The sequence below is a fragment of the Capricornis sumatraensis genome, chromosome 18 (genome assembly GCF_032405125.1).
Source record: "Capricornis sumatraensis isolate serow.1 chromosome 18, serow.2, whole genome shotgun sequence".
Taxonomy (NCBI): Eukaryota; Metazoa; Chordata; class Mammalia; order Artiodactyla; family Bovidae; genus Capricornis; species Capricornis sumatraensis.
Genome location: NC_091086.1, coordinates 53208027 through 53228456, shown reverse-complemented (window position 1 = coordinate 53228456; position 20430 = coordinate 53208027). Strand labels below are relative to the sequence as shown.

Here is a 20430-nt window from a genome sequence, read left to right as displayed (position 1 = left end):
GAGGACAGAACCATCTTGAACCACTCAAATATCCGTAACAGATACATTCATGCAAAAGAGAAAAGAATCCAAACAAAGACTGAAGGCAACCGTAAATTCAGAAGGCAGAAAAGGAAGAAGAAAGGAATAGCCCTACAAAACAACCCCCAAACCATTAATAAAGTGACTGTAGGTACATAGCTATCAATAATTACCTTAAATGCAAATGGATCAAATTAAAACAAAAACAACAATACAAAACCTTTGGGACACAGTAAAAGCAGATCCAGAGGGTAGTTTATAGCAATGCAAGCTTATCTCAGTAAACAAGCAGAATCTCAGAGACAACCTAATTTTACACCTAAAGGAACTAAGGAAAAATAAAATCCGAAGTTAGTAGAAGAAAAGCAGTTATAAGGAGCAGAAATACATGAAATAGACACTAAAAAACAAGCAAACAAGGAAACAATAGGAAAGAACAAAACTAGGAATTAAGTCTTTGTAAAAATAAACAAAACTGGCATACTTTTAGCCAGAGTCATTGAGAAAAAAGAGAGTGTGTCCAAATTAATAAAATTTGAAATGAAAAAAGAGAAGTTACAACCCACAACACAGTCCTCAATAAAACTAGAAGAAAAAAAAATTCCTTATTATGGACAATGGAAAAGACAAGGAAAAACTAAACCAAATTCTGAGGGACAGAAAGCCCTGTGTTGCTTTTTGTGAAAGTTCGTCATTGAGGCTCTGCTATGTACTACTGAATTTAGTAATATTAGTTTATGAATGTGAAACCTTGTTAATTATCTCTAAAAATCAGGCCGAGAAAGCAGAATATATAAGTTGAAGAATTGGCTGTGCATTCAGATCAACAATAGTTTGAATCCTCAGCCTGCTAGTTAATTGTATAGGGTAAAGCTCCTTAAACTCTTTGCATCTCTATCTCTATTTATTTTTAATAATATAGATGTACATGTCAATCCTGAACTCCCAATCTCTCTCTTTCCCTGTGCTTCCCCTCGAGTAACCACAAATTTATTCTCTAGGTCTGTGAGCTTCTCTGATGGCTCAGGAAGGAAAAAATCACTTGCAGTGCATGAGACACTGGAGAGGCGAGTTCGGTCCCCGGGTTGGGATGATCCCCTGGAGAAGGAAATGCCAACCCACTCCAGGATTCTTGGAGAATTCCATGAAAGAAGGAACCTGGTGGGATATAGTCCATGGGGTCACAGAAAGTCAGACGTGACTGAGCGACTAACACACACACACACACACACACATATGCATAACTGAATCACTTTGTTATACACCTGGAATTAATACACTATTGTTAATCAACTATGCTCTAATATAAAATAGTTTATTTAAAAAGTATCGATGATAATGATGTACTTGGCTTATACTATTGTGATGAGATTTAAATGATCTGATACTTTGGATAGTTCCCAGTTCATAGCAAGGGCACAATAAATAGCAGTTACTTTATAGAGGAAAAGATAGACAAAATATTTGAGTCTCATATCATGAATCGGATGCCATCATTTGAGTAGCAAAGCATTTTGTTCCTTATCACTTGATTCAATGAAAAGATTAAAACCTTTGTGTAGAAAGGGGTGTTAAAATGATTAAACAATAAAATTCTTGATGTTATCTGAATAAATAAATATCCTTGGCAACATGGAAAATCAACTTGCCTTTCTCAAGTTAATCAGCATTCATTGAATTCCTATATGCAAGATATACCAAATGAATGAGAAAAGATTATTAAGAGGCTGTCTGCTTTATACTGCAGAATGCTCAGTAGTAGGGCAGTTCAGTTCAGTCGCTCAATCATGTACGACTCTTTGCGACCCCCTGAATCGCAGCACGCCACGCCTCCCTGTCCATCACCAACTCCTGGAGTTCACTCAAACTCACATGCATCGAGTCGGTGATGCCATCCAACCATCTCCTCCTCTGTCGTACCCTTCTTCTCCTGCCTCTTGTGCCTCCCAGCATCAGAGTCTTTTCCAAGTAGGGCAATAAATTGTTCTTAATCTAAAACAGTCAATATCCTGTAACTTATCTAAAACTTTCTAACAGTGGGTGTTGTTAACTGACAAAAGGTAAAATCAATGACTTTTAAAAACATAAATGTGGAATTTTAAGCATAAATATTTGGTATCACAAATACTAGGTCTAAATGAAGGGACATCCAACACTGACTACTATGTTTTTGGAAACTGCAAAATCTATCAAGAATAGATATTTATTGAGCATTTATAGCTATTGATATCTACAGTCACTTATGCAATTTTCCCCCTTATGCATTTTTATATACATGGTAAATTATTTCTATTTCAATATTACAAAGAACACAAAAACACTCTGAACTTCCTTTTGTTACTTAAAAAGATAAATTCACATATAAGAGATGCCAAAGCCAATCAGCCACACTCAATTTCAATAAAAATAAATAAACATAATTTTGGATGTAGACCTGCTGGAACATACGTGTAGACCGCTGGAAAACTAGATTACTTATTTCATTTTAAGAGTTTTGTTTTATACAGCATGATAATGTAAAATTAATACTCTTTATGCATGATGGTATAAAAGTATCAAATAATCTTTCATCCATTGATATTATGTTTTTAAATTAATGTTGAACAATATACAAATATATGATTTGAACCTGAACATTTACTTAAAAGAGAAAGTTACATAAATTCTTTTGTAATTAACCTAAAACTAGCCAAATGGTTCAAGCTAAACTCTAAGTATTAAGTACAGATTAAAATTTCATGAATTGTTTCTTTATTTTAAAAATATATTAATTAACCAACAAATTAAACTCAGTGTATATTTAGTGCAAAAAATGTTGCTTTGTAAATTACCATGAATAGTTATTACATCTAAATGTAATGCCTATAATATTTAGTGTTGCTCTCATTGATTTTCTATGTATGATATATGACATGAATTGTAGGAAATTTGGGCACTCCCAATACATATTTAATTAATATTAAAACTTAAAAATTGTATAAATATAATTCATTTTACAATGTGGTATTAGTTTCTGGTAAGCAACAAAATAGTTCAGTTTATACTACATGTCAATATATATACTCTTCTTATACATTCCCATCCATTATAGATTATTACAAGATATTGAGTATAGTTCCCTTTGCTACATGGTAAGTACTTGTTGGATAATAAAATTAAATTTTAAGCGAAGTATAATTTTAGGTATTTTATTATCCTAGTCACACATTAACAAACAATATAGTATTTGTTCGTTTAGTCTTCTTTGTCTTCATCAGCATAACTACCCATCTTCATCCACCTATCCTATTTATCAATTTATATCACAATTACATTTATATTCTCTTTAAGCATAACTTGAGCTTCCCTGGTGGCTCAGATGGTAAAGTATCCACCTGCAGTGGGGGTTCGATTCCTGAGTTGGGAAAATCCTCTGGAGAAGGGAACGGCTACCCACTCCAGTATACTGGCCTAGAGAATTCCATGGATAGAAGAGCTTGGCAGGCTATACACTCCACAGGATTAAAAAGAGTCAGACATGACTGAGTGATTTTCGCTACACTTCACTTAAGCATAATTTATGGCACATTGAAAGCTTTGAAATGGTTAATACAATCTTCAAACTTTGAGAAATTATTACACTATTCTGCACAAATATATTAATTTGTTATAGTTTCACTGTTCTCAAATATCACTACTGTCTTTACCAATCTTGTGTGTTATTAATAGAATATAGTTGATGCTTTGTTTCCCAAAAATTTTTATGCAAAATGTGCCTAGGGACTAATTTCAAAGTTATTTCATCAATTTTCCAGGTATCTCTTAATAACTTTTCAAGAAGAACATTTTTCTAGAAAATTTTATTTAGATCTCTTATTATTTGAACTATGATTTATCTAAGAAGGACAGTGAGATAAGGATTACTTCAATAACTAATGGATTAAAACATGGACACAGGAGACAGATAGCTTGAACCTCAAACCAGCTTTTCCAGTCACTACTATTTTGGCATGTTATTTAAATGCTCAGTACTATAGTCTTATCATCTGCAGAAAGATAAAATAATAGGAGCTGCCTTGTTAAGTGTGATGTGTGTGTTTAGTTGCTCAGTCGTGTCTGACTCTCTGTGACCCCATGGACTGTAGACAGACAGGCTTCTCTCTCCATGGAGATTCTCCGGGCAGGAATACTGGAGTGGGTTGCCATGCCTTTCTCCAGGGGATCTTTTCAACTCAGGGGTTGAACCTAGGTACCCTACATTGCAGGCAGATTCTTTACCATCTGAGCCACCAGGGAAGCCCAAAGTGTGATGAGTCAAAGGAATCAATATATCCAGAGCACTTAAAAGGCAGCACAGCTGAGTCTTTGTTACGGAAGCATTTGGTCTTATTACTGTACTTGATCACATATTGTATATATTTTTCACACAACTTGTAAATAGTGAGTAATTGTTATATATCTTCAACCTTAAGTTTTCTCAAAACACTTACTTTATTAAATTGTTCATGGCATCTGGGTCATATGCTGTCACCTGTCCAATTATGCTGCCTTCCTTTACATCTTCATCTACTTCTATCAAATAAAAGACTTTACTAAACACAGGAGGCTCATCTATATCTTCCACAGATATTTTAACCACAGCTGTGTCTTTGAAAGGTCCCAGGTGTAAGAATCGTGGATCAGGATGAGTGTTACTTGCATCCACTTTTAAAGTGTACAGCATCTTGTTTTCAAAATCTAAATTCTAAAGTGAAATGAAGTAAGAAAAATTAGTATAACATAGCAGACATAACAAGAAGAGAAAATATCAAAATGTAATAAACACCCCTCCAGTAGTTCCAGTAATTTTGGTTAAATAAGTTTCCCAATTATTTCTTCATGAGTATATCCAATAAGTTAGTACTTTTTCTATTTTTGCCTTACATGTTTATAAAGAGTAGTTGAATGTAACAGTATAACATTAATACTGATTTGCACTTATTAATACATTTTATATTTTGGTGGTCACAGGTAAATGAAATATCTAATAAATAGGCTATTTACTTATTACTATATTATGTATTATTATTTTAAAGTTATAAAAATTTGAAATCAGCAGAAATATAAAGTTGAGATTTAGCAGGCTATTCATATAAGTTGTTTCCTTAAGTCCTACAGTTCTAAAATTTGTGTTTTAAAAAGAAAAAAATAATAATAATCCGAATGTTGTAGAAAGCAAGAATTGAACTGAATCAAGCCAGTAAAATTAGTGTGATGTAATGTAGTCAATATTTAGCTGGATTATACTATGTAATATTTTACAATATTCTCCTTCACTGCTTTAAAATTTAAGAAATCTTAAAAATGAGGGCAGAAATAAATGCAAACGAAACAAAAGAGACCATAGCAAAAATCAACCAAGCCAAAAGCTGGTTCTTTGAAAGGATAAATAAAATTGACAAACCATTAGCCAGACTCATCAAGAAACAAAGAGAGAAAAATCAAATCAATAAAAATAGAAATGAAAATGGAGAGATCACAACAGACAACACAGAAATACAAAGGATCATAAGAGACTACTATCAGCAATTATATGCCAAAATGGAGTATTACTCAGCCATTAAAAAGAATACATTTGAATCAGTTCTAAGGAGGTGGATGAAACTGGAGCCTATTATACAGAGTGAAGTAAGCCAGAAAGGAAAACACCAATACAGTATACTAACGCATATACATGGAATTTAGAAAGATGGTAACAATAACCCTGTATGCGAAATAGAAAAGAGACACAGATGTATAGAACAGTCTTTTGGACTCTGTGAGAGAGGGCGAGGGTGGGATGATTTGGGAGAATGGCATTGAAACATGTATAATATCATATAAGAAACTAATTGCCAGTCCAGGTTCGATGCAGGGTACAGGATGCTAGGGGCTGGTGTACTGGGATGACCCAGAGGGATGGTATGGGGAGGGATGTGGGAGAGGGGTTCAGGATGGGGGACACATGTACACCCATGGCAGATTCATGTTGATGTATGGCAAAACTAATACAATATTGTAAAGTAATTAGCCTCCAATTAAAATAAATTAATTTAAATTAAAAAAAATTAAAAAATAAAATTTAAGTATCTTCCACCCTTATCTATTTTAATAGACATCACACATAAAAATGTAAACATTTGGAAATGTACATGACATAATAGTGTTGCTGTTGTTGTTCAGTCACTAAGTCCTGTGTGACTTTTTGCAACCCTGTGGAACGCAACACACCAGGCTTCTCTGGCCTTCACTATCTCCCGGAGTTCACTCACATTCATGCCCACTGAGTCAGTGATACTATCTAACCATCTCATCCTCTGCTGCCCCTTCTCCTTTTGCCTTCAAGTTTCTCCAGCATCAGGGTCTTTTCCAATGAGTCAGCTCTTCATGTGAGGTGGCCAGAGTATTGCCATGGCAAAATAATGTCACGGAGAAATATAAAAATGACTTTGAGATTACTTGATCCTAGTTTTACTTGTTGTTTAAGCACAAGCTGTTGAAGTTTTATAGCAATTTTAAGTGTCAATGATAAAGATGCTTAACTCACATGATGAGAAGTCACAACTATTCCCATTTATGTGAAGGACAGTAGCATATAAAAAATGGAAGAAATAAATCCTAGGCTTTCTTACCTAAAAAGCAAAAATAAACCATAAAATGCTCAATGAAAAAATGAAGACAGCAAGAAGAAACCTGTTTGACAGTTATAATCCCTTCCTGTGTATCCTTGTCAGTGATGACATCGAACATGTCTGCTCCATCTCCTTCGGCAATGCTGTATTCCACCTCAGCATTTTCCCCCACGTCAGGGTCATTGGCTTTTATCCTTCCAAGAGGAGTTCCAAGAGGTACAGACTCAGGAGAATGAAATTGGTACGTACCTGAAAATTAAATCAAAGCTGTTTCATCTTTAGATAACAAAACTTTCATTTCCTCTGCTTTTTTTAGTTAAATTAATTTTAAGTTAGGATAATTTTTCATCATACTGAATTGCAAGCTGTCAAAATTTACAGATTTATTAAGTTGGGAAACTAATTTATAAAGGCAGAACTCTCTCATTTTGTAAATGAGAAATCTATGTTCCAGAAAGATTAAGTGGATATCTCAAGGTTATTTAGATAATAGATGCTAGTTCTGATATTAGAATCAAGAACTTTTTGACTTAAGAGGGCAGGAAAGCAATTGTTTACTGCTTATTTGAAGTGTTCAGTATTATCATTACGCATTATTCATATGCCAAATTATTTAGAAGATACATTTATTCTTATATTCTAACTCAAGGACAGAAAAAAAAAAAAAAATCCTTTCAAGACAAGTTCACATGGAGATCCAACCAGTCCATTCTAAAGGAGATCAATCATGGGTGTTCACTGCAAGGACTGATGCTGAAGCTTTTTGCGTCCTTATGCAAAGAGTTGACTCACTGGAAAAGACTCTGATGTTGGGAGGGATTGGGGGCAGGAGAAGAAGGGGACGACAGAAGATGAGATGGCTGGATGCCGTCACCGACTCGATGGGCATGAGTTTGAGTAAACTCCGGGAGTTGATGATGGACAGGGAGGCCTGATGTGCTGCAATTCATGGGGTTGCAAAGAGTCAGACACAACTGAGCAACTGAACTGAACTGAAATTATTTAGAACATACATTTATTCTTGTATTCTAACTCAAGGATAGAAAAAAATAAATCCTTTCATGATGTTATTTTTTTCCTTCTTTTCTTTTTTTCTTGTTAATGTCTTTTATTGGGATATGAATGTTTCTGTCTCCTGAAATGTTTACATTGTGCTGTCACCAAAAGCATTTAAGTTCGTGAGGGTTTATTCAAGAGATAATTGGAAAATATCACAACAAATATTAATGAAAGTTAGAAACATTTTTAAACATTTAATGTGTTGATGTCTATATAAGGCCAAAGCCCTCTATGTTAATTCATTTAATTCTAACATTCATCCTCATAGAATGAAGGCAGGTATATTGTCCTCAGAGATAAGGCTCAAAGAAATCACCCTGTAAAATTGGGAAATGCAGAAGGCAAAACTAAGTCTCTCTGACTTCAAAGTCTGTTCTCTTTCCAATTTGCTTGGTTCTTAAGAAGAGAGACTTCTAAATCTAGCTACCGTGAATTTGAATTCTCGTCACTGGGCAAGTTAGTTAAATTCTTTAACCCTTAATTTCCACATCTATAAAATTGAGATGATGATAGCAATTAAAGCATATGTTTGTTAAGTAGATTACATGAAATTATGTCGTTACGATGCTTAGTTCATTTCTTAGTTCAAGATCATTTCTGCTATTACTGTTACAGTTTCAAACCTTATGCTAACATTATATTATATCATAGAATTATAGAGCAGCAAGTCATTTGAGAATTCATCAGATCATACTCTTTCAGTTTATATTTAAGGAAACTGACTTCAAAGTTTAGATTTATGTTAATTAAGCTTATTATTCATATCCTCAGTAAAGTTTATTTTTTAACATTTATCGTATGTATGTGTCCACCATCCAGAGCTGTATCATCAAATATTCAAATTTGATTAGCTTGAAAAAATGCTTTATTGCATTGGAATCAATGTCAGAAATTGAATGGTCAGGGTCCTTAGTAGAGCATTTCAAGAAAGGGCCGCTTATGTTTTATTTGCTGCCAAATGGAAATATTTGCAGCAGAGAATCAAAGTCTATATTTATAGGGCCTCATGGCTTGCAAAGAATCTATGGTTTAACATGCATACCTAAAAATGGCTACAACTGAAAGGCTATAGGCTGGTGTAATTACTCACAAGTAGGTAACAGATACCAGAAAATGTTTAACATAGCTCAGATGTCATCACAACCAAGGTATTCCATAAGGCTATGGGTGAATAAAAAAGAAATATGTGGCCAATTAAACTAACTGGCATTGATTTTAATATAGTATTTGATTTCAGAGACATAAAAATTTAAACAAACCTGTTTTATAATTGGCTTAATAAGGAATTATAATTTTAATGTACAAACAAGAGAACTGAGGCAAGTGACAGACATGGATTTGAAACCAAGTGGTCAGCCTTGAGAGTCCATACACATAACCAGGGAAAAGATAGGCAAAAGAACTAGATTATCATAGAAATGTTGGGAAAGCTAGGCTGGAAAATTTTATAACTCTTCAAGAAGTAGGAGAGGATAATTAAAGTTGCCAAAAAGAACCTCATTTCCTTGTCTCCATTAACTACTCAATGATAAAAATGATTATAGTCACTTTGAAGTGATGCAGTATTAATAGCTCAGGCATGTCTGAATCTTTGCACACTATGGACAGTAGACCACCAGGCTCCTCTGTCTATGGGATTTTCCAGGCAAGAATATTGGAGTGGGTTACCATTTCCTCCTCTACGGGGTCTCCCAACCAAGGATCGAACCTGCATCTCCTGCACTGCAGGTGGATTCTTCACTTTACTATGAGGGAAATTGTGACATTCTGTTGAAGGAGGGTTTGTGGATTCATCTGTATGCATAAACTAGGAGCAAAAACATTTAACTGTTCACAGCGTGTTTCATAAACTTTCCACACGATATCACTGAAACCTCTCTTACTCTGGGGAAATCGAGGAGGATTGTTGTTGACATCTGTCAGAGTGATGTTGACTGTGGTGGTCCCAGAAAGTCCTCCCATCTGGCCTCCCATGTCTTTGGCTTGTATAACCACTTGATACTGCTCTCTGTTTTCTCTACTCATGTCTGGTAATGCAGTTTTTATTACACCTTTTGGAAAAAGTAGACACATATTTTGCAATTCAATCATCGAGTTTTAAAATTAAGCCATGCAAGATCCATTTTACAGAAATTAATCAGAACGTGCAGATGATAACATGTCAGTGGACCTAGATAAGTCTTTCAATCCACAACCAATTTAACATTAGTCACAGAACAGACAAAAATTCTTCCATGGGCAATTGTTTAGGAAACAGGTTTTGCTAAATCAATTTAATTACTGTTTTGATAAATCAATTTAATTACCATTTTGATTTAAAAAAAAAAAAGTAACTTTAACCAAAAACTTTAGATGAGTCAGCTTGTTTAATATTGATGATTGTCACAATTTTTAGGTTTTGGTAATTTCTAAGATACATAATGTGTTCAATCTCTATGAAATTTTATATTTTACATCATAAATTTAAACTCAATAAATATTAGTCTCAAGGGCTAAGGATTCAAATCTTTTTAAATAATAAGAAATCTGCTTCTGTTTTCATGGAGTAAGTATTAAGAATAAATAAAAACACATTATGTAATAGATTGATTTTAAGTATATAACAATTTAAAAATTAACTGTATATCCAGATGTATTACATAATGAGAAAGAGGCCAAGTATTAAATGTTATTACCTGATTCTGGGTCCACTGAAAAATATGGCTGTCCTTGCAATATGCTATAGACCACTTTGGCACTATTTCCATAGTTGGCGTCATCTGCATCTGTCGCAGTCACTTGTATAACTGATGTACCTACATGAATTCCCACCCAAACACAGATACTTAAATACCTGGAAATTTGAAATTATCTTTATGAAAACATATTACTGGGAATATGGTATGTTAGACCATGGTACATTTTTCAATAAATTTGTTTAAATTATGCTGCTAAAATCACTCATCTTTCATTTTTTTTAATTTTAATATTCATGAATAATATTGTTATTGGGCTATCTAAACAATCAAAAGCAAAATTTATCATGAAAGTGACTATCCACTGATTGATTGAAAATATTATGACAAAAAACAATTTTTCACTACAGTGCTCATGGAATTCTCAATTAATATGTTTATTCTTAACTGGAAGTGTGGACTCAAAGATAAATCCAACAATGAGAGCACTCTTGCTGCTTTTATTCTAATAAATGAAATACATATGGTAAATTTAATGAAAATAAAGGGGCCCTGTTTTCATGAAGAAAGAAACAAAAGACATAAAATTGCCAACATTTTTGGTATGTAAGATTTATATGTATATTGTGTCTGTGTTTCTTTTTAAAATGTAGTTAACATTGTCATATATAATAATACCTATTGATATGCTTTGTATTATTTTCTACATGTATGTAAATCAGTAGATATATCCTTCCAGAGTTAAGAAAGTGTATAATTGTCTCATATACAATACTATAATCTACCATTACTCTCGGTTAAATTCTATTTTGTAAAATTTCAATTATTTTCTCTTAACTTCATCACACGTCATTATTTTTAAAAGATAAAAGAACTTTAAGGGAGCTAGCTTCAGGAGCTAAATAATGTAATATATTGATGGACTTTTTCTATATTTTCTAGAACTCTATTAAGTTTCAAGGCATGATTCTAAAACTGCCAGTAAATAAATCCTACATGTATTCCTTGACTAAAATTAGTTTGTAGAGCATTTTCTAAAATATTACATGCAGTTTTTCAAACTGTTGACTCTGATTCTTACATAGATTTTGAAATTCTTTAGAAAAAGTGAGTTCCATGTTGGCTCTGTCACCTACTTTAATATCCCGCATACATTAAACAGGCAGAGCTTGTGTAATGAGTTGTAGTGAATGTTTCTCAAAATTTGTGTATATATGCAAATTATAGAAACTAATATATTGCACATTAAGATTGTACTAACAACTTTATTTTTCATCAATATTTCTGAATACATGAATTTAGCAAATACTTTTATGTTTTCTCAAAATTAATTAACATGAGAACTTGATCTCTTCCTCTTAAAGCCTCTGTTTTCCTTAGCTGCAATGGAATTTGCATATCTTGTGAGAGGACACATTGTAACTCTTTCAGTCCTAGATGTACTCTTTTATCATTTAAAAAGCATCCACCTATATCTGAGTTAGACACAAGCAGAAATCTTTAAAGTGATTTCCACCCACAATAACATTCAAAAATCAATTAGACCTGTTTTTGATTTATGTTTATTTTTATATAATATTTTGTGCATATATGTTATTGTTTTCATACTTAAGGATTATTTGAAATATGAATTATTAAACATAACCAAGATGCTAAATTCAAATTGTTAATTCATTGATTTCATAAATTTCTTTTGCTAGTAGATTCATTTTGACTGTGGCTTACATTTCGTAATAAGTAAAAACACACCTCTATACTTTTGTGACACTTTTTGTATTTTTTGCTGTTAAGTTTGGTTCTGATCATTTGTTCTTTATCATGGGTATGTGATCTTTGAATCTACCCCAAACTATTTAACCTAAAAGTATTAAATAAATTAAGGAATGGAAATCAATGTGATTAAATGCCACAAACACGCATATAAAATATTGTTCCCCTTCTCAGAATCACAGTAATAATTAGAATGTTGTTAAACACTAATGAATACTAAGAGCATATCACTAATATATTATTTATACTAGAAAACTGAACAAATGAGAAATATATAGTGTTCTGAACTTTAGGGAAAGGTCAGCTGGTTTTTTTCTTTTTTTGGTTTGTTTTCTATTTCCATAAATGTAAGAATATTTCACAATTCATATTATTTAGTAATAAAATTAATTGTTTATGTACTTTTGTCCTAATTTTATAAATATTAGTTTATAAAAGACTAAAAGGGACTACATTGATTTTTATAGCCCTCTAGATTTTTGCAGCTATATGTTTCATTTATTCTCAAATGATTTAAAATAAATATTTACTTTTTTATTAAACAAATATTAAGTAAAATGTAATGAAACCTGAATGACAAATTCATGTCACTTGTTACTTGTAGGTTTTGTCCTATGTGATGTAAAATATTCCAAGGCAAGGGCTTTTGTCTGCTTTTGTTCAATATTTTATCTCTAAAGCCCAACAGAGTTCCTAGTACAAAGTCATAACAAGATCTAACATTTACAATGCTTAACGTAGACTAGGCAGAGCAATGCTTAACGTAGACTAGGCAGAGTTCTCAGTGCTTCATTTATATTATTATTTTATCCTCATGATAAACATGGGATGTAGACCTTGGGGCATATCGAGGTTGCTCATGATCACATGGTGATAGGATGGGATTTGAGCTAGCCAGTCTGAAGAAGCTTCAGTCTAAACACTGTACTCATGTACACCTGTGGTGGATTCATGTCAATGTATGGCAAAACCAATACAGTATTGTAAAGTAAAAAAAAATAAAATTTAAAATAAATAAATGGCCTGTCTGGTCGTATAATTGAACACATTATTGAATCTACAGGCAGTGTAGATAGATAAGATAGAGCCCTAGATTAGGACATGAAGCATTCATTGATGAGTTAATTGTGTGATCTGTGAAAAGCTACGGATACATTCTTTGCTGGGGGCGATGGTGTGGGAGGTAAACTGGATAAGTTTTTGAGGGACCAGTTGGGGGAAATACCTAGTCAATGAGAAGCCTCCAAATTTACACAGTAGGAATTTGCCTTGATAGAGATGAATGCATGCAAATATAGAAAGCTGATAGATAATCTTTAACCAAAGTATAATGGTCACAAAAAATGAAAAACAAAATATAGGAATCTGCTACAAATATCTAAATCAAAGTGTATCCTAGTTTCCTTCACTATATAGCCTCATATATTACCCAGATTAGCATTCTGATCAGAAGATGCTAACGTGTTTCAGATTTCAAGAGTTAATTGAAATCATTTGGAGTTAATTGGAATCATTTGAATTTAGCTATTAACAAAAAGTTTTGTGCAGATATGTTAGATTAATAATTGTTTTCATGCTTGAGGATTATTTGAAATATGAATTATTAAACATAACCAAGATGCTAATTTCAAATAGTTAATTCACTGATTTCATAAGATTTCTTTTGCTACCATATTCATTTTATATTGAGGCACATGATTCTGAGAACAAAAGTGAAATATGGCTTATGATTTTGACAGAAAAAAGAGGCAGAGGGAAAAAGCATGCAGAAGATTTGTTGAGAGAGAAAAAGAAAAGACAAATGTATTAAGAAATAGCCAATAATCCCATAGAAGGGAGCACTCTAAAGGAGAACATTGGGCTACAAAATTGGAAAGGAAAATAAATTGAGAATAAAGAATTTATATACTTAATTATCTTGGGTTTGCTGCTAAGTCGCTTCAGTCGTGTCCGAGTCTGTGCGACCCCATAGACAGCAGCCCACCAGGCTCCCCTGTCCCTGGGATTTTCCAGGCAAGAACACTGGAGTGGGTTGCCATTTCCTTCTCCAGTGCGTGAAAAGTGCGTGAAAAGTGAAGTCGCTCAGTCGTGTCCGATTCTTAGCGACCCCATGGACTGCAGCCAACCAGGCTCCCCCATCCATGGAATTTTCCAGGCAGGAGTACTGGAGTGGGGTGCCATCGCTTTATTAGGTTTAAGTTACCATAAAAGTTAATGGCAGATTTTCAGTTATTGGGTTTAAATTAAAATCACTAATATAGTGAAAATAAGCTTACATTTAATAATAAGTTTATAATTAAATAATTATGAATTACTTCATTTAGAGAGAAGACATTCTTATGTGATTATATTTAGGCTTTAGCTGTTAACATATGGACTACACATAACCTTACAAAGCTTATAAATATCACCCTTTATATTTCTCTGTAAATGATAATTTGTATAGGTAAAAGTAGAGAAAAGCACATCTATAAACCTATAATGAGTTAATCTTTATTTTCCTTTAAATCAGGTAGAAGAATTACCAAAGAAAATCACAAAAAATATATATACATATATACAAGAAATATATATATATATACATATATAGATAAATATATCTAAATTCTTATTGTAAAATGAAGTTTCCCCTTTCCTTATTTAGATTTAATTTTTTGAGAAATTTGAATTAAAATAATAAGAAAAAAATTCTACTTTCAAAGAGTCATTCTAATAAAATTAGAAGTTTCCCAAAGTATATTTTGCATAATAATCAACTATTTTATAGTAGAGAAAAATAGTAAGGTATTAAAATTATCCCGCTATCTCTTCATTTTATTAACTTTTTTTCCTTTTTAACGATAGTATAGTAACAATTTGTCTCTGTATTTTTTTGAGCAAGTCAGTTTAATTCTTTTAGACTCATTTTTACTTATTTATTGAGTGGTAATTAAACCAAGTAGGTATCTTCCACATATATATATATATATATATATATATATGATATTTATAATATGCATATGTCTGTTTAAAAATAGATACACACACAAAGTTTATGAGTGGGGCAAGGAAGAATCAATTAGCGCAATGATGTCAATATTAGTAATAAAGAATAATAACTATCCTCTATAAAGGGGCAGGGTTCCCTGGTTAGCTCAAATGGTAAAGAATCTGCCTAATGCAGGAAACCTGGGTTCCATCCCTGGGTTGGGAACATCCCCTGGAGAAGGGCATGGCAACCCATTCCAGTATTCTTGTCTGGAGAATTACATAGGCAAAGGAGATTGACGGGCTACAGTCCATGGAATCACAAAGAATCTGACCCGACTGAATGACTAACGCTACTTCTCTCTATATAAATGGGATCAAAATTCACCTGTAGTTCTTGAATCTTTGTTTATCAGTACCATAATCTGAAACTGGAGTCATACAGCCACCACCTATACACTTTTCTCAGTTTTGTTGTAATTGTAGACATGCAGGTAATATTATTGGCAATGACCCAAATTCTCGTATTTAAGGTTTACAGTAATTAGAAATTGTACTGCCCATAATTCAAAGCTTATATAAATGACATACAGATTGCTTTACATGAAGGGCTTTTTGGACAAGATAATCTGCAAGCCTTCTCCTATGTATAAACTTATATATTCTATATTTTAATATAGGTTTGAACAAGTGAAAGTTTTGTGAAAAATAAAACAGAGAAGCACTTAGTCTAGTTCTGATCTTATCACACACCTGATAAATATTAATAGAATGTAGATGATATTAGTATTTCATCTAATACTGATGAATTAGTATTTCATCTAATTCTAATAAATTTCATCAAATTCAAAGATACTTTTGAATTTGAATTTGGTAGACAGATTATAAAAACATATTGAGTAGAAGATAATATCCCATTAAATAACCTAAATTAATATAGGAGAAAATACAAGTTGAGTTTAAATATAAAGAGTTTCTGATAAGTAAATTTTCTGTTTTTAAAGATGAAATAATAGTTTGGAAATTTAAAAAGTCTTTTGGTTTTAAGTCAATTATCCAAATTTATTACATTCAAATACCTCTATCATATTAATTACACTTTTTACTTCTGTGAAAGTGAAAGTGTTTGTTGTTCAGTCACGTCCAACTCTTTGCAACCTCACGGACTAGAGCCAGCCAGACTCCTCCGACCATGGAATTCTCTAAACAAGAATACGGGAGTGGGTTGCCAGGCCCATCTCCAGATCTTCTTGACCCAGGGATCAAATCTGAGTCTCCTGCATTGCAGACAGATTCTTCACTGGCTGAGCCACTAGGGAATATACTGCCATTGAAATGGCACTCATATTCAATGTATTTTTGCTTGAAATGAAAGGAATAGTGTCAGTAGTTTTAGACAGCTTTGCTTGCATGATTTTGCATAATTGCATATCCTATAGGTTTATACAATCTTTCTGGAGAAAAGACATGAAAGTTTTGTGCTATTGGGGCTCCCCTTGTGGCTCAAACAGTACAGAATTTGTCTGCAATGCAGGAGACCCAAGTTTGACCCCTAGGTGGGGAGATCCCCTGGAGAAGGGAATGGCAACCCACTCCAGTATTATTGCCTAGAGAATTCCATGGAGAGAGGAGTCTGACAGGCTGCAGTCCATGGGGTTGCAAAGAGTCAGACACAACTGAGAAACTAACAGTTTCACTTTTTGTATTATTATGTGTCAAAACATCTGACAAAATAACATACATACAAGAAAAAAAGAAAACAAGTTTTACAATTGTTGAAGGGTATGAATCAAAAAACCGAACTGTAGAATGTGCATCAATAGGAAGCTGAAATGGAAAACATCATTTTAGATGTATCTTTCCTGGTGGCTCAGACGGTAAAGCGTCTGCCTGCAATGCGGAAGACTGGGGTTCGATTCCTGGGTCGGGAAGATCCCCTGGAGAAGAAAATGGCAATCCACTCCAGCACTCTTGCCTGGAATATCCCACGGAAGGAGGAGCCTGATAGGCTACAGTCTATGGGGTCGCAAAGAGTCGGACGTGACTGAGAGACTGCACTTCACTTACCTCAAATATAAGCCTACAAAGAGACATGCTGTATATCTACATTAGCCCACTGGTCGACTTTTATGGACCAACGCAGTACTTTCCATGTAACCTAACCAAGCTAACAGATATTTAAAAATCTTAAAAGAAAATACAACCACTCATATTTCATCCTAGGCTTTATGATTTCACAGGACTCCTTTCTAATTTGATTAGTGCTTTTCATATTATTGGAATTTATACCTGAAAAGGCAGATTTTTCCCCTCCTCAGGTGAGATTTCATCTCAGTTTAGAAAAAATTAAAACTTCTTTACAAACTTTTGGTTATTCTGGCTAGATGACACACATAATTAAAAAATAGTTAACATCAATCACTCAGCAAAGGTGTACATCAGTTTGTTTTCCTTCTTTTATTTAAGACTGACCTAGGTATTAATTACAACAATGTCAAAATTATATACTTGATTTTGAAATAATATTCAATTAAATATCAAAGTTTGAAAATCAATAGCATGTTTTTCAGTATTTTTATTAGAAATATGATTTGAGTCAGCTTTTACTATCTCATTAACAAATCTAACCTTACATATAAATACAGCTAAAAGTAGTGACCTTTACAGATAAAAATATTGCATAATAACAACAGGCATTTAAAATTATGGGCAGCCTTAAAGAATGAAATGATTAGTTTCAGTTTTTAGGACTAATAAAGCCATGTGGAATATAGCTAAAATAACATGAAAAAGAATTAGAATATTGTTGATATGCTGCCAGGTTATTTGATCTTAATTCAGTTACTTAATCTTTCTGAATCAAGGGTTCCTAATTAACAGAATGGGGATTTGAAATCCTTTTTCTCATGCTTATCACATGAAGTTGTTTCAATGATCAAATGAGACTATCAAAAGAAATTTGTCAAATGCAAGCATTTGTTGTTATTATGCAAAATAATGCAAGCAAAACTTTCTAAAACTGCTGACACTATTCTTTTCATTTCAGGCAAAAATACATTTAATCTGAGTGCCATTTGAATGGCAATTGAGCAGAGGTAAAGATTTGGTTGAAATTCAGTGGAATAATTGTTCTCAGTAATCATCTGAAATATCAGTTACAAAATAGGAGGAAATGTTAAGAAACACAACTGAAAATCATTAGAAGTGAGTTAGCTAAAACTAATTAGTAGTTTGTTATAGCTCTTATCTTGAAAGAGATCACATCTCATTGCTGCATGTCCATAAAACTACCTTAGCAAAAAATAAAATTAAAAACTTAATTTACATGAATTAACATATACCTACCGACTCCAGACATTTCAGGAACACTGGCAGTGTACAAGTCTTTTGTGAATTTTGGTTCATTGTCATTGATATCATGAATTTTAATTATAAATTCAGATTCAGGCTCCACCTGCCGCCCGGTCTTTCTGTCTATAGCCTTGGCACGAAGAACGTAAAGGGACTTTTCTTCTCTGTCTAGTTTCTTTGCCGCATGAATATCTCCTGTGTTTTCATCTATGACGAACAGACTGCCAGCCCCATCTCCTGTTAATATGTATTTTAAATTTCCATCTCCTTTATCTTGGTCAGTGTGAAGCTTCAGGGAGGTAGAAAGGAAGAGTCTATAAATATATGCATTGTTATTACAGAAGAAATAATTTTGGCAAATATCGATTTATCTCCACATTAACATCACCAGAACAATGATTGAGGTGGTTATCTTAATTTTCACTGTGGAGAGACTAAACATTTTAATTTTATCATTCTCAAAAACACATATATTTTAATTTGAAATAAAGTAAAATATTTTTTCAAAACACAGTGCTCATACAATATTTTTGAATAGAATACTACCAAGATTTAAATGTCTGGCACATTAACAAGAAAATAATCTATTAGTCTAGATCTTAAGTATAAAATATTAATATAATCTTGATTACACTTAAAATCACTGAACTCAAAGAGATAATGTGAGGAATTTCAAACCTTATTATGATAAGTTAAGGCTATGTGCCATAATTTTAGATGATTTAACTTCTTTCAGTATGATATTGCTTCCAGATACACAGGCTTTGTGTATCAGAGACTGACCAGAGATAGAATATTAATCTTAATCTCACAGATTTTTCTCTATATGACTTTAGAAGAGTACTCTTTCTACCAGAATGTTCTCATTTTTTTTGGAAATTGACAAATTTTATGGACATTTGAAATTTCAAGCGGTATAAAACTCACAGAGTTTTTCCATTGGCCATTTAAATAATCTTATGTATCTTCATTCTATTCTTTCCCATCTTAAAAGTAAACTTCTTAGTATAGATTTTTTTTATCAAGTATTTAAAACAGACACATGAATCATGTATCAATATTTACAGAAACTTGCAGTTGGAAAAATTCCTAATGGTTTTGCAAAAGTGAAAGTGTTAGTCTCTCAGTTGGGTCTGACTCTGAGAGCCTAGGAACTGTGACCCCAAAGCCTGTCAGGCTCTTCTGTCCATGGAATTCTCCAGGCAAGGATACTGGAGAGGTTAGCCATTCCCTTCTCCAGAGGGTCTTCTGGACCCAGTGATCAGATCCAGGTCTCCTCCATTACAGGTGGATTCTTTACCATCTGAGCCACAAGGGAAACAATGGTTTTTCAAACCTAACACTATTCTGTACCTTGAGTAATTTCCAGCCTATCTGCTGCTCTATTGTCCTCCGTCATTTACTTTGCAATTCCCAGTACATTCTGATTCCACCTATCTTTGGTATCTTATTCCATCTTTGAACTATTTGAGCACTTGAATCTATTTTTTACGATAGCAAAAATTACAGACTTGGGATTCACACTTTACTCCTTCTTTACTTTTAAGCTCAACATTAAAATAAATAAATGCAGACTTTTCTTCTCCGAAATATCTCCCTGCCTATTCATCTGTCTCCATCTCTATGGATACCACCCTGCACTGATCTTATCTGGACCAATGCAGCAGTCTTCAGATTGATGACTATTTCCCTCTCGTTCTACTCCAAACAATTTTCTGTACGAAAGAAGTTGATTTTTCTACAACACAAATGTAGTCATACTACTTTTTAGCAAAAAAAAAAAAAAAATCTCCAACCAGGTACAGTACATAAATATGAATCTAAAATCTTAGAAATCAGGCTTAGTCTAATGCACATTTCTGTCATAGTAGGCAAATTTTGTGTGTGTATGTGTGTGTTTAGTCTAAGGCACTTCTTTTAAGAGGGGATAATATTCTCTTTTTAATAATCTTTACTTT

The 20430-nt window shown here is 33.1% G+C and overlaps 1 protein-coding gene across 3 annotated transcripts in view; it reads right to left on the bottom strand.

The window, feature by feature from the left end:
* The window catches only part of CDH9 (cadherin 9), an 86254-nt gene that overhangs the window by 17088 nt on the left and 48736 nt on the right, over positions 1-20430 (bottom strand). For 2 of the 3 annotated variants that reach the window (XM_068990435.1, XM_068990436.1), the window contains exons 2-6: positions 18467-18761; positions 10385-10504; positions 9593-9760; positions 6712-6899; positions 4491-4744 (exon numbers count right to left, since the gene is read on the bottom strand). In XM_068990435.1, coding sequence (XP_068846536.1) covers positions 4491-4744; positions 6712-6899; positions 9593-9760; positions 10385-10504; positions 18467-18761 — 1025 coding nt within the window. The remainder of the gene's footprint in view (positions 1-4490; positions 4745-6711; positions 6900-9592; positions 9761-10384; positions 10505-18466; positions 18762-20430) is intronic. The other variant, XM_068990437.1, reaches the window with a different exon arrangement.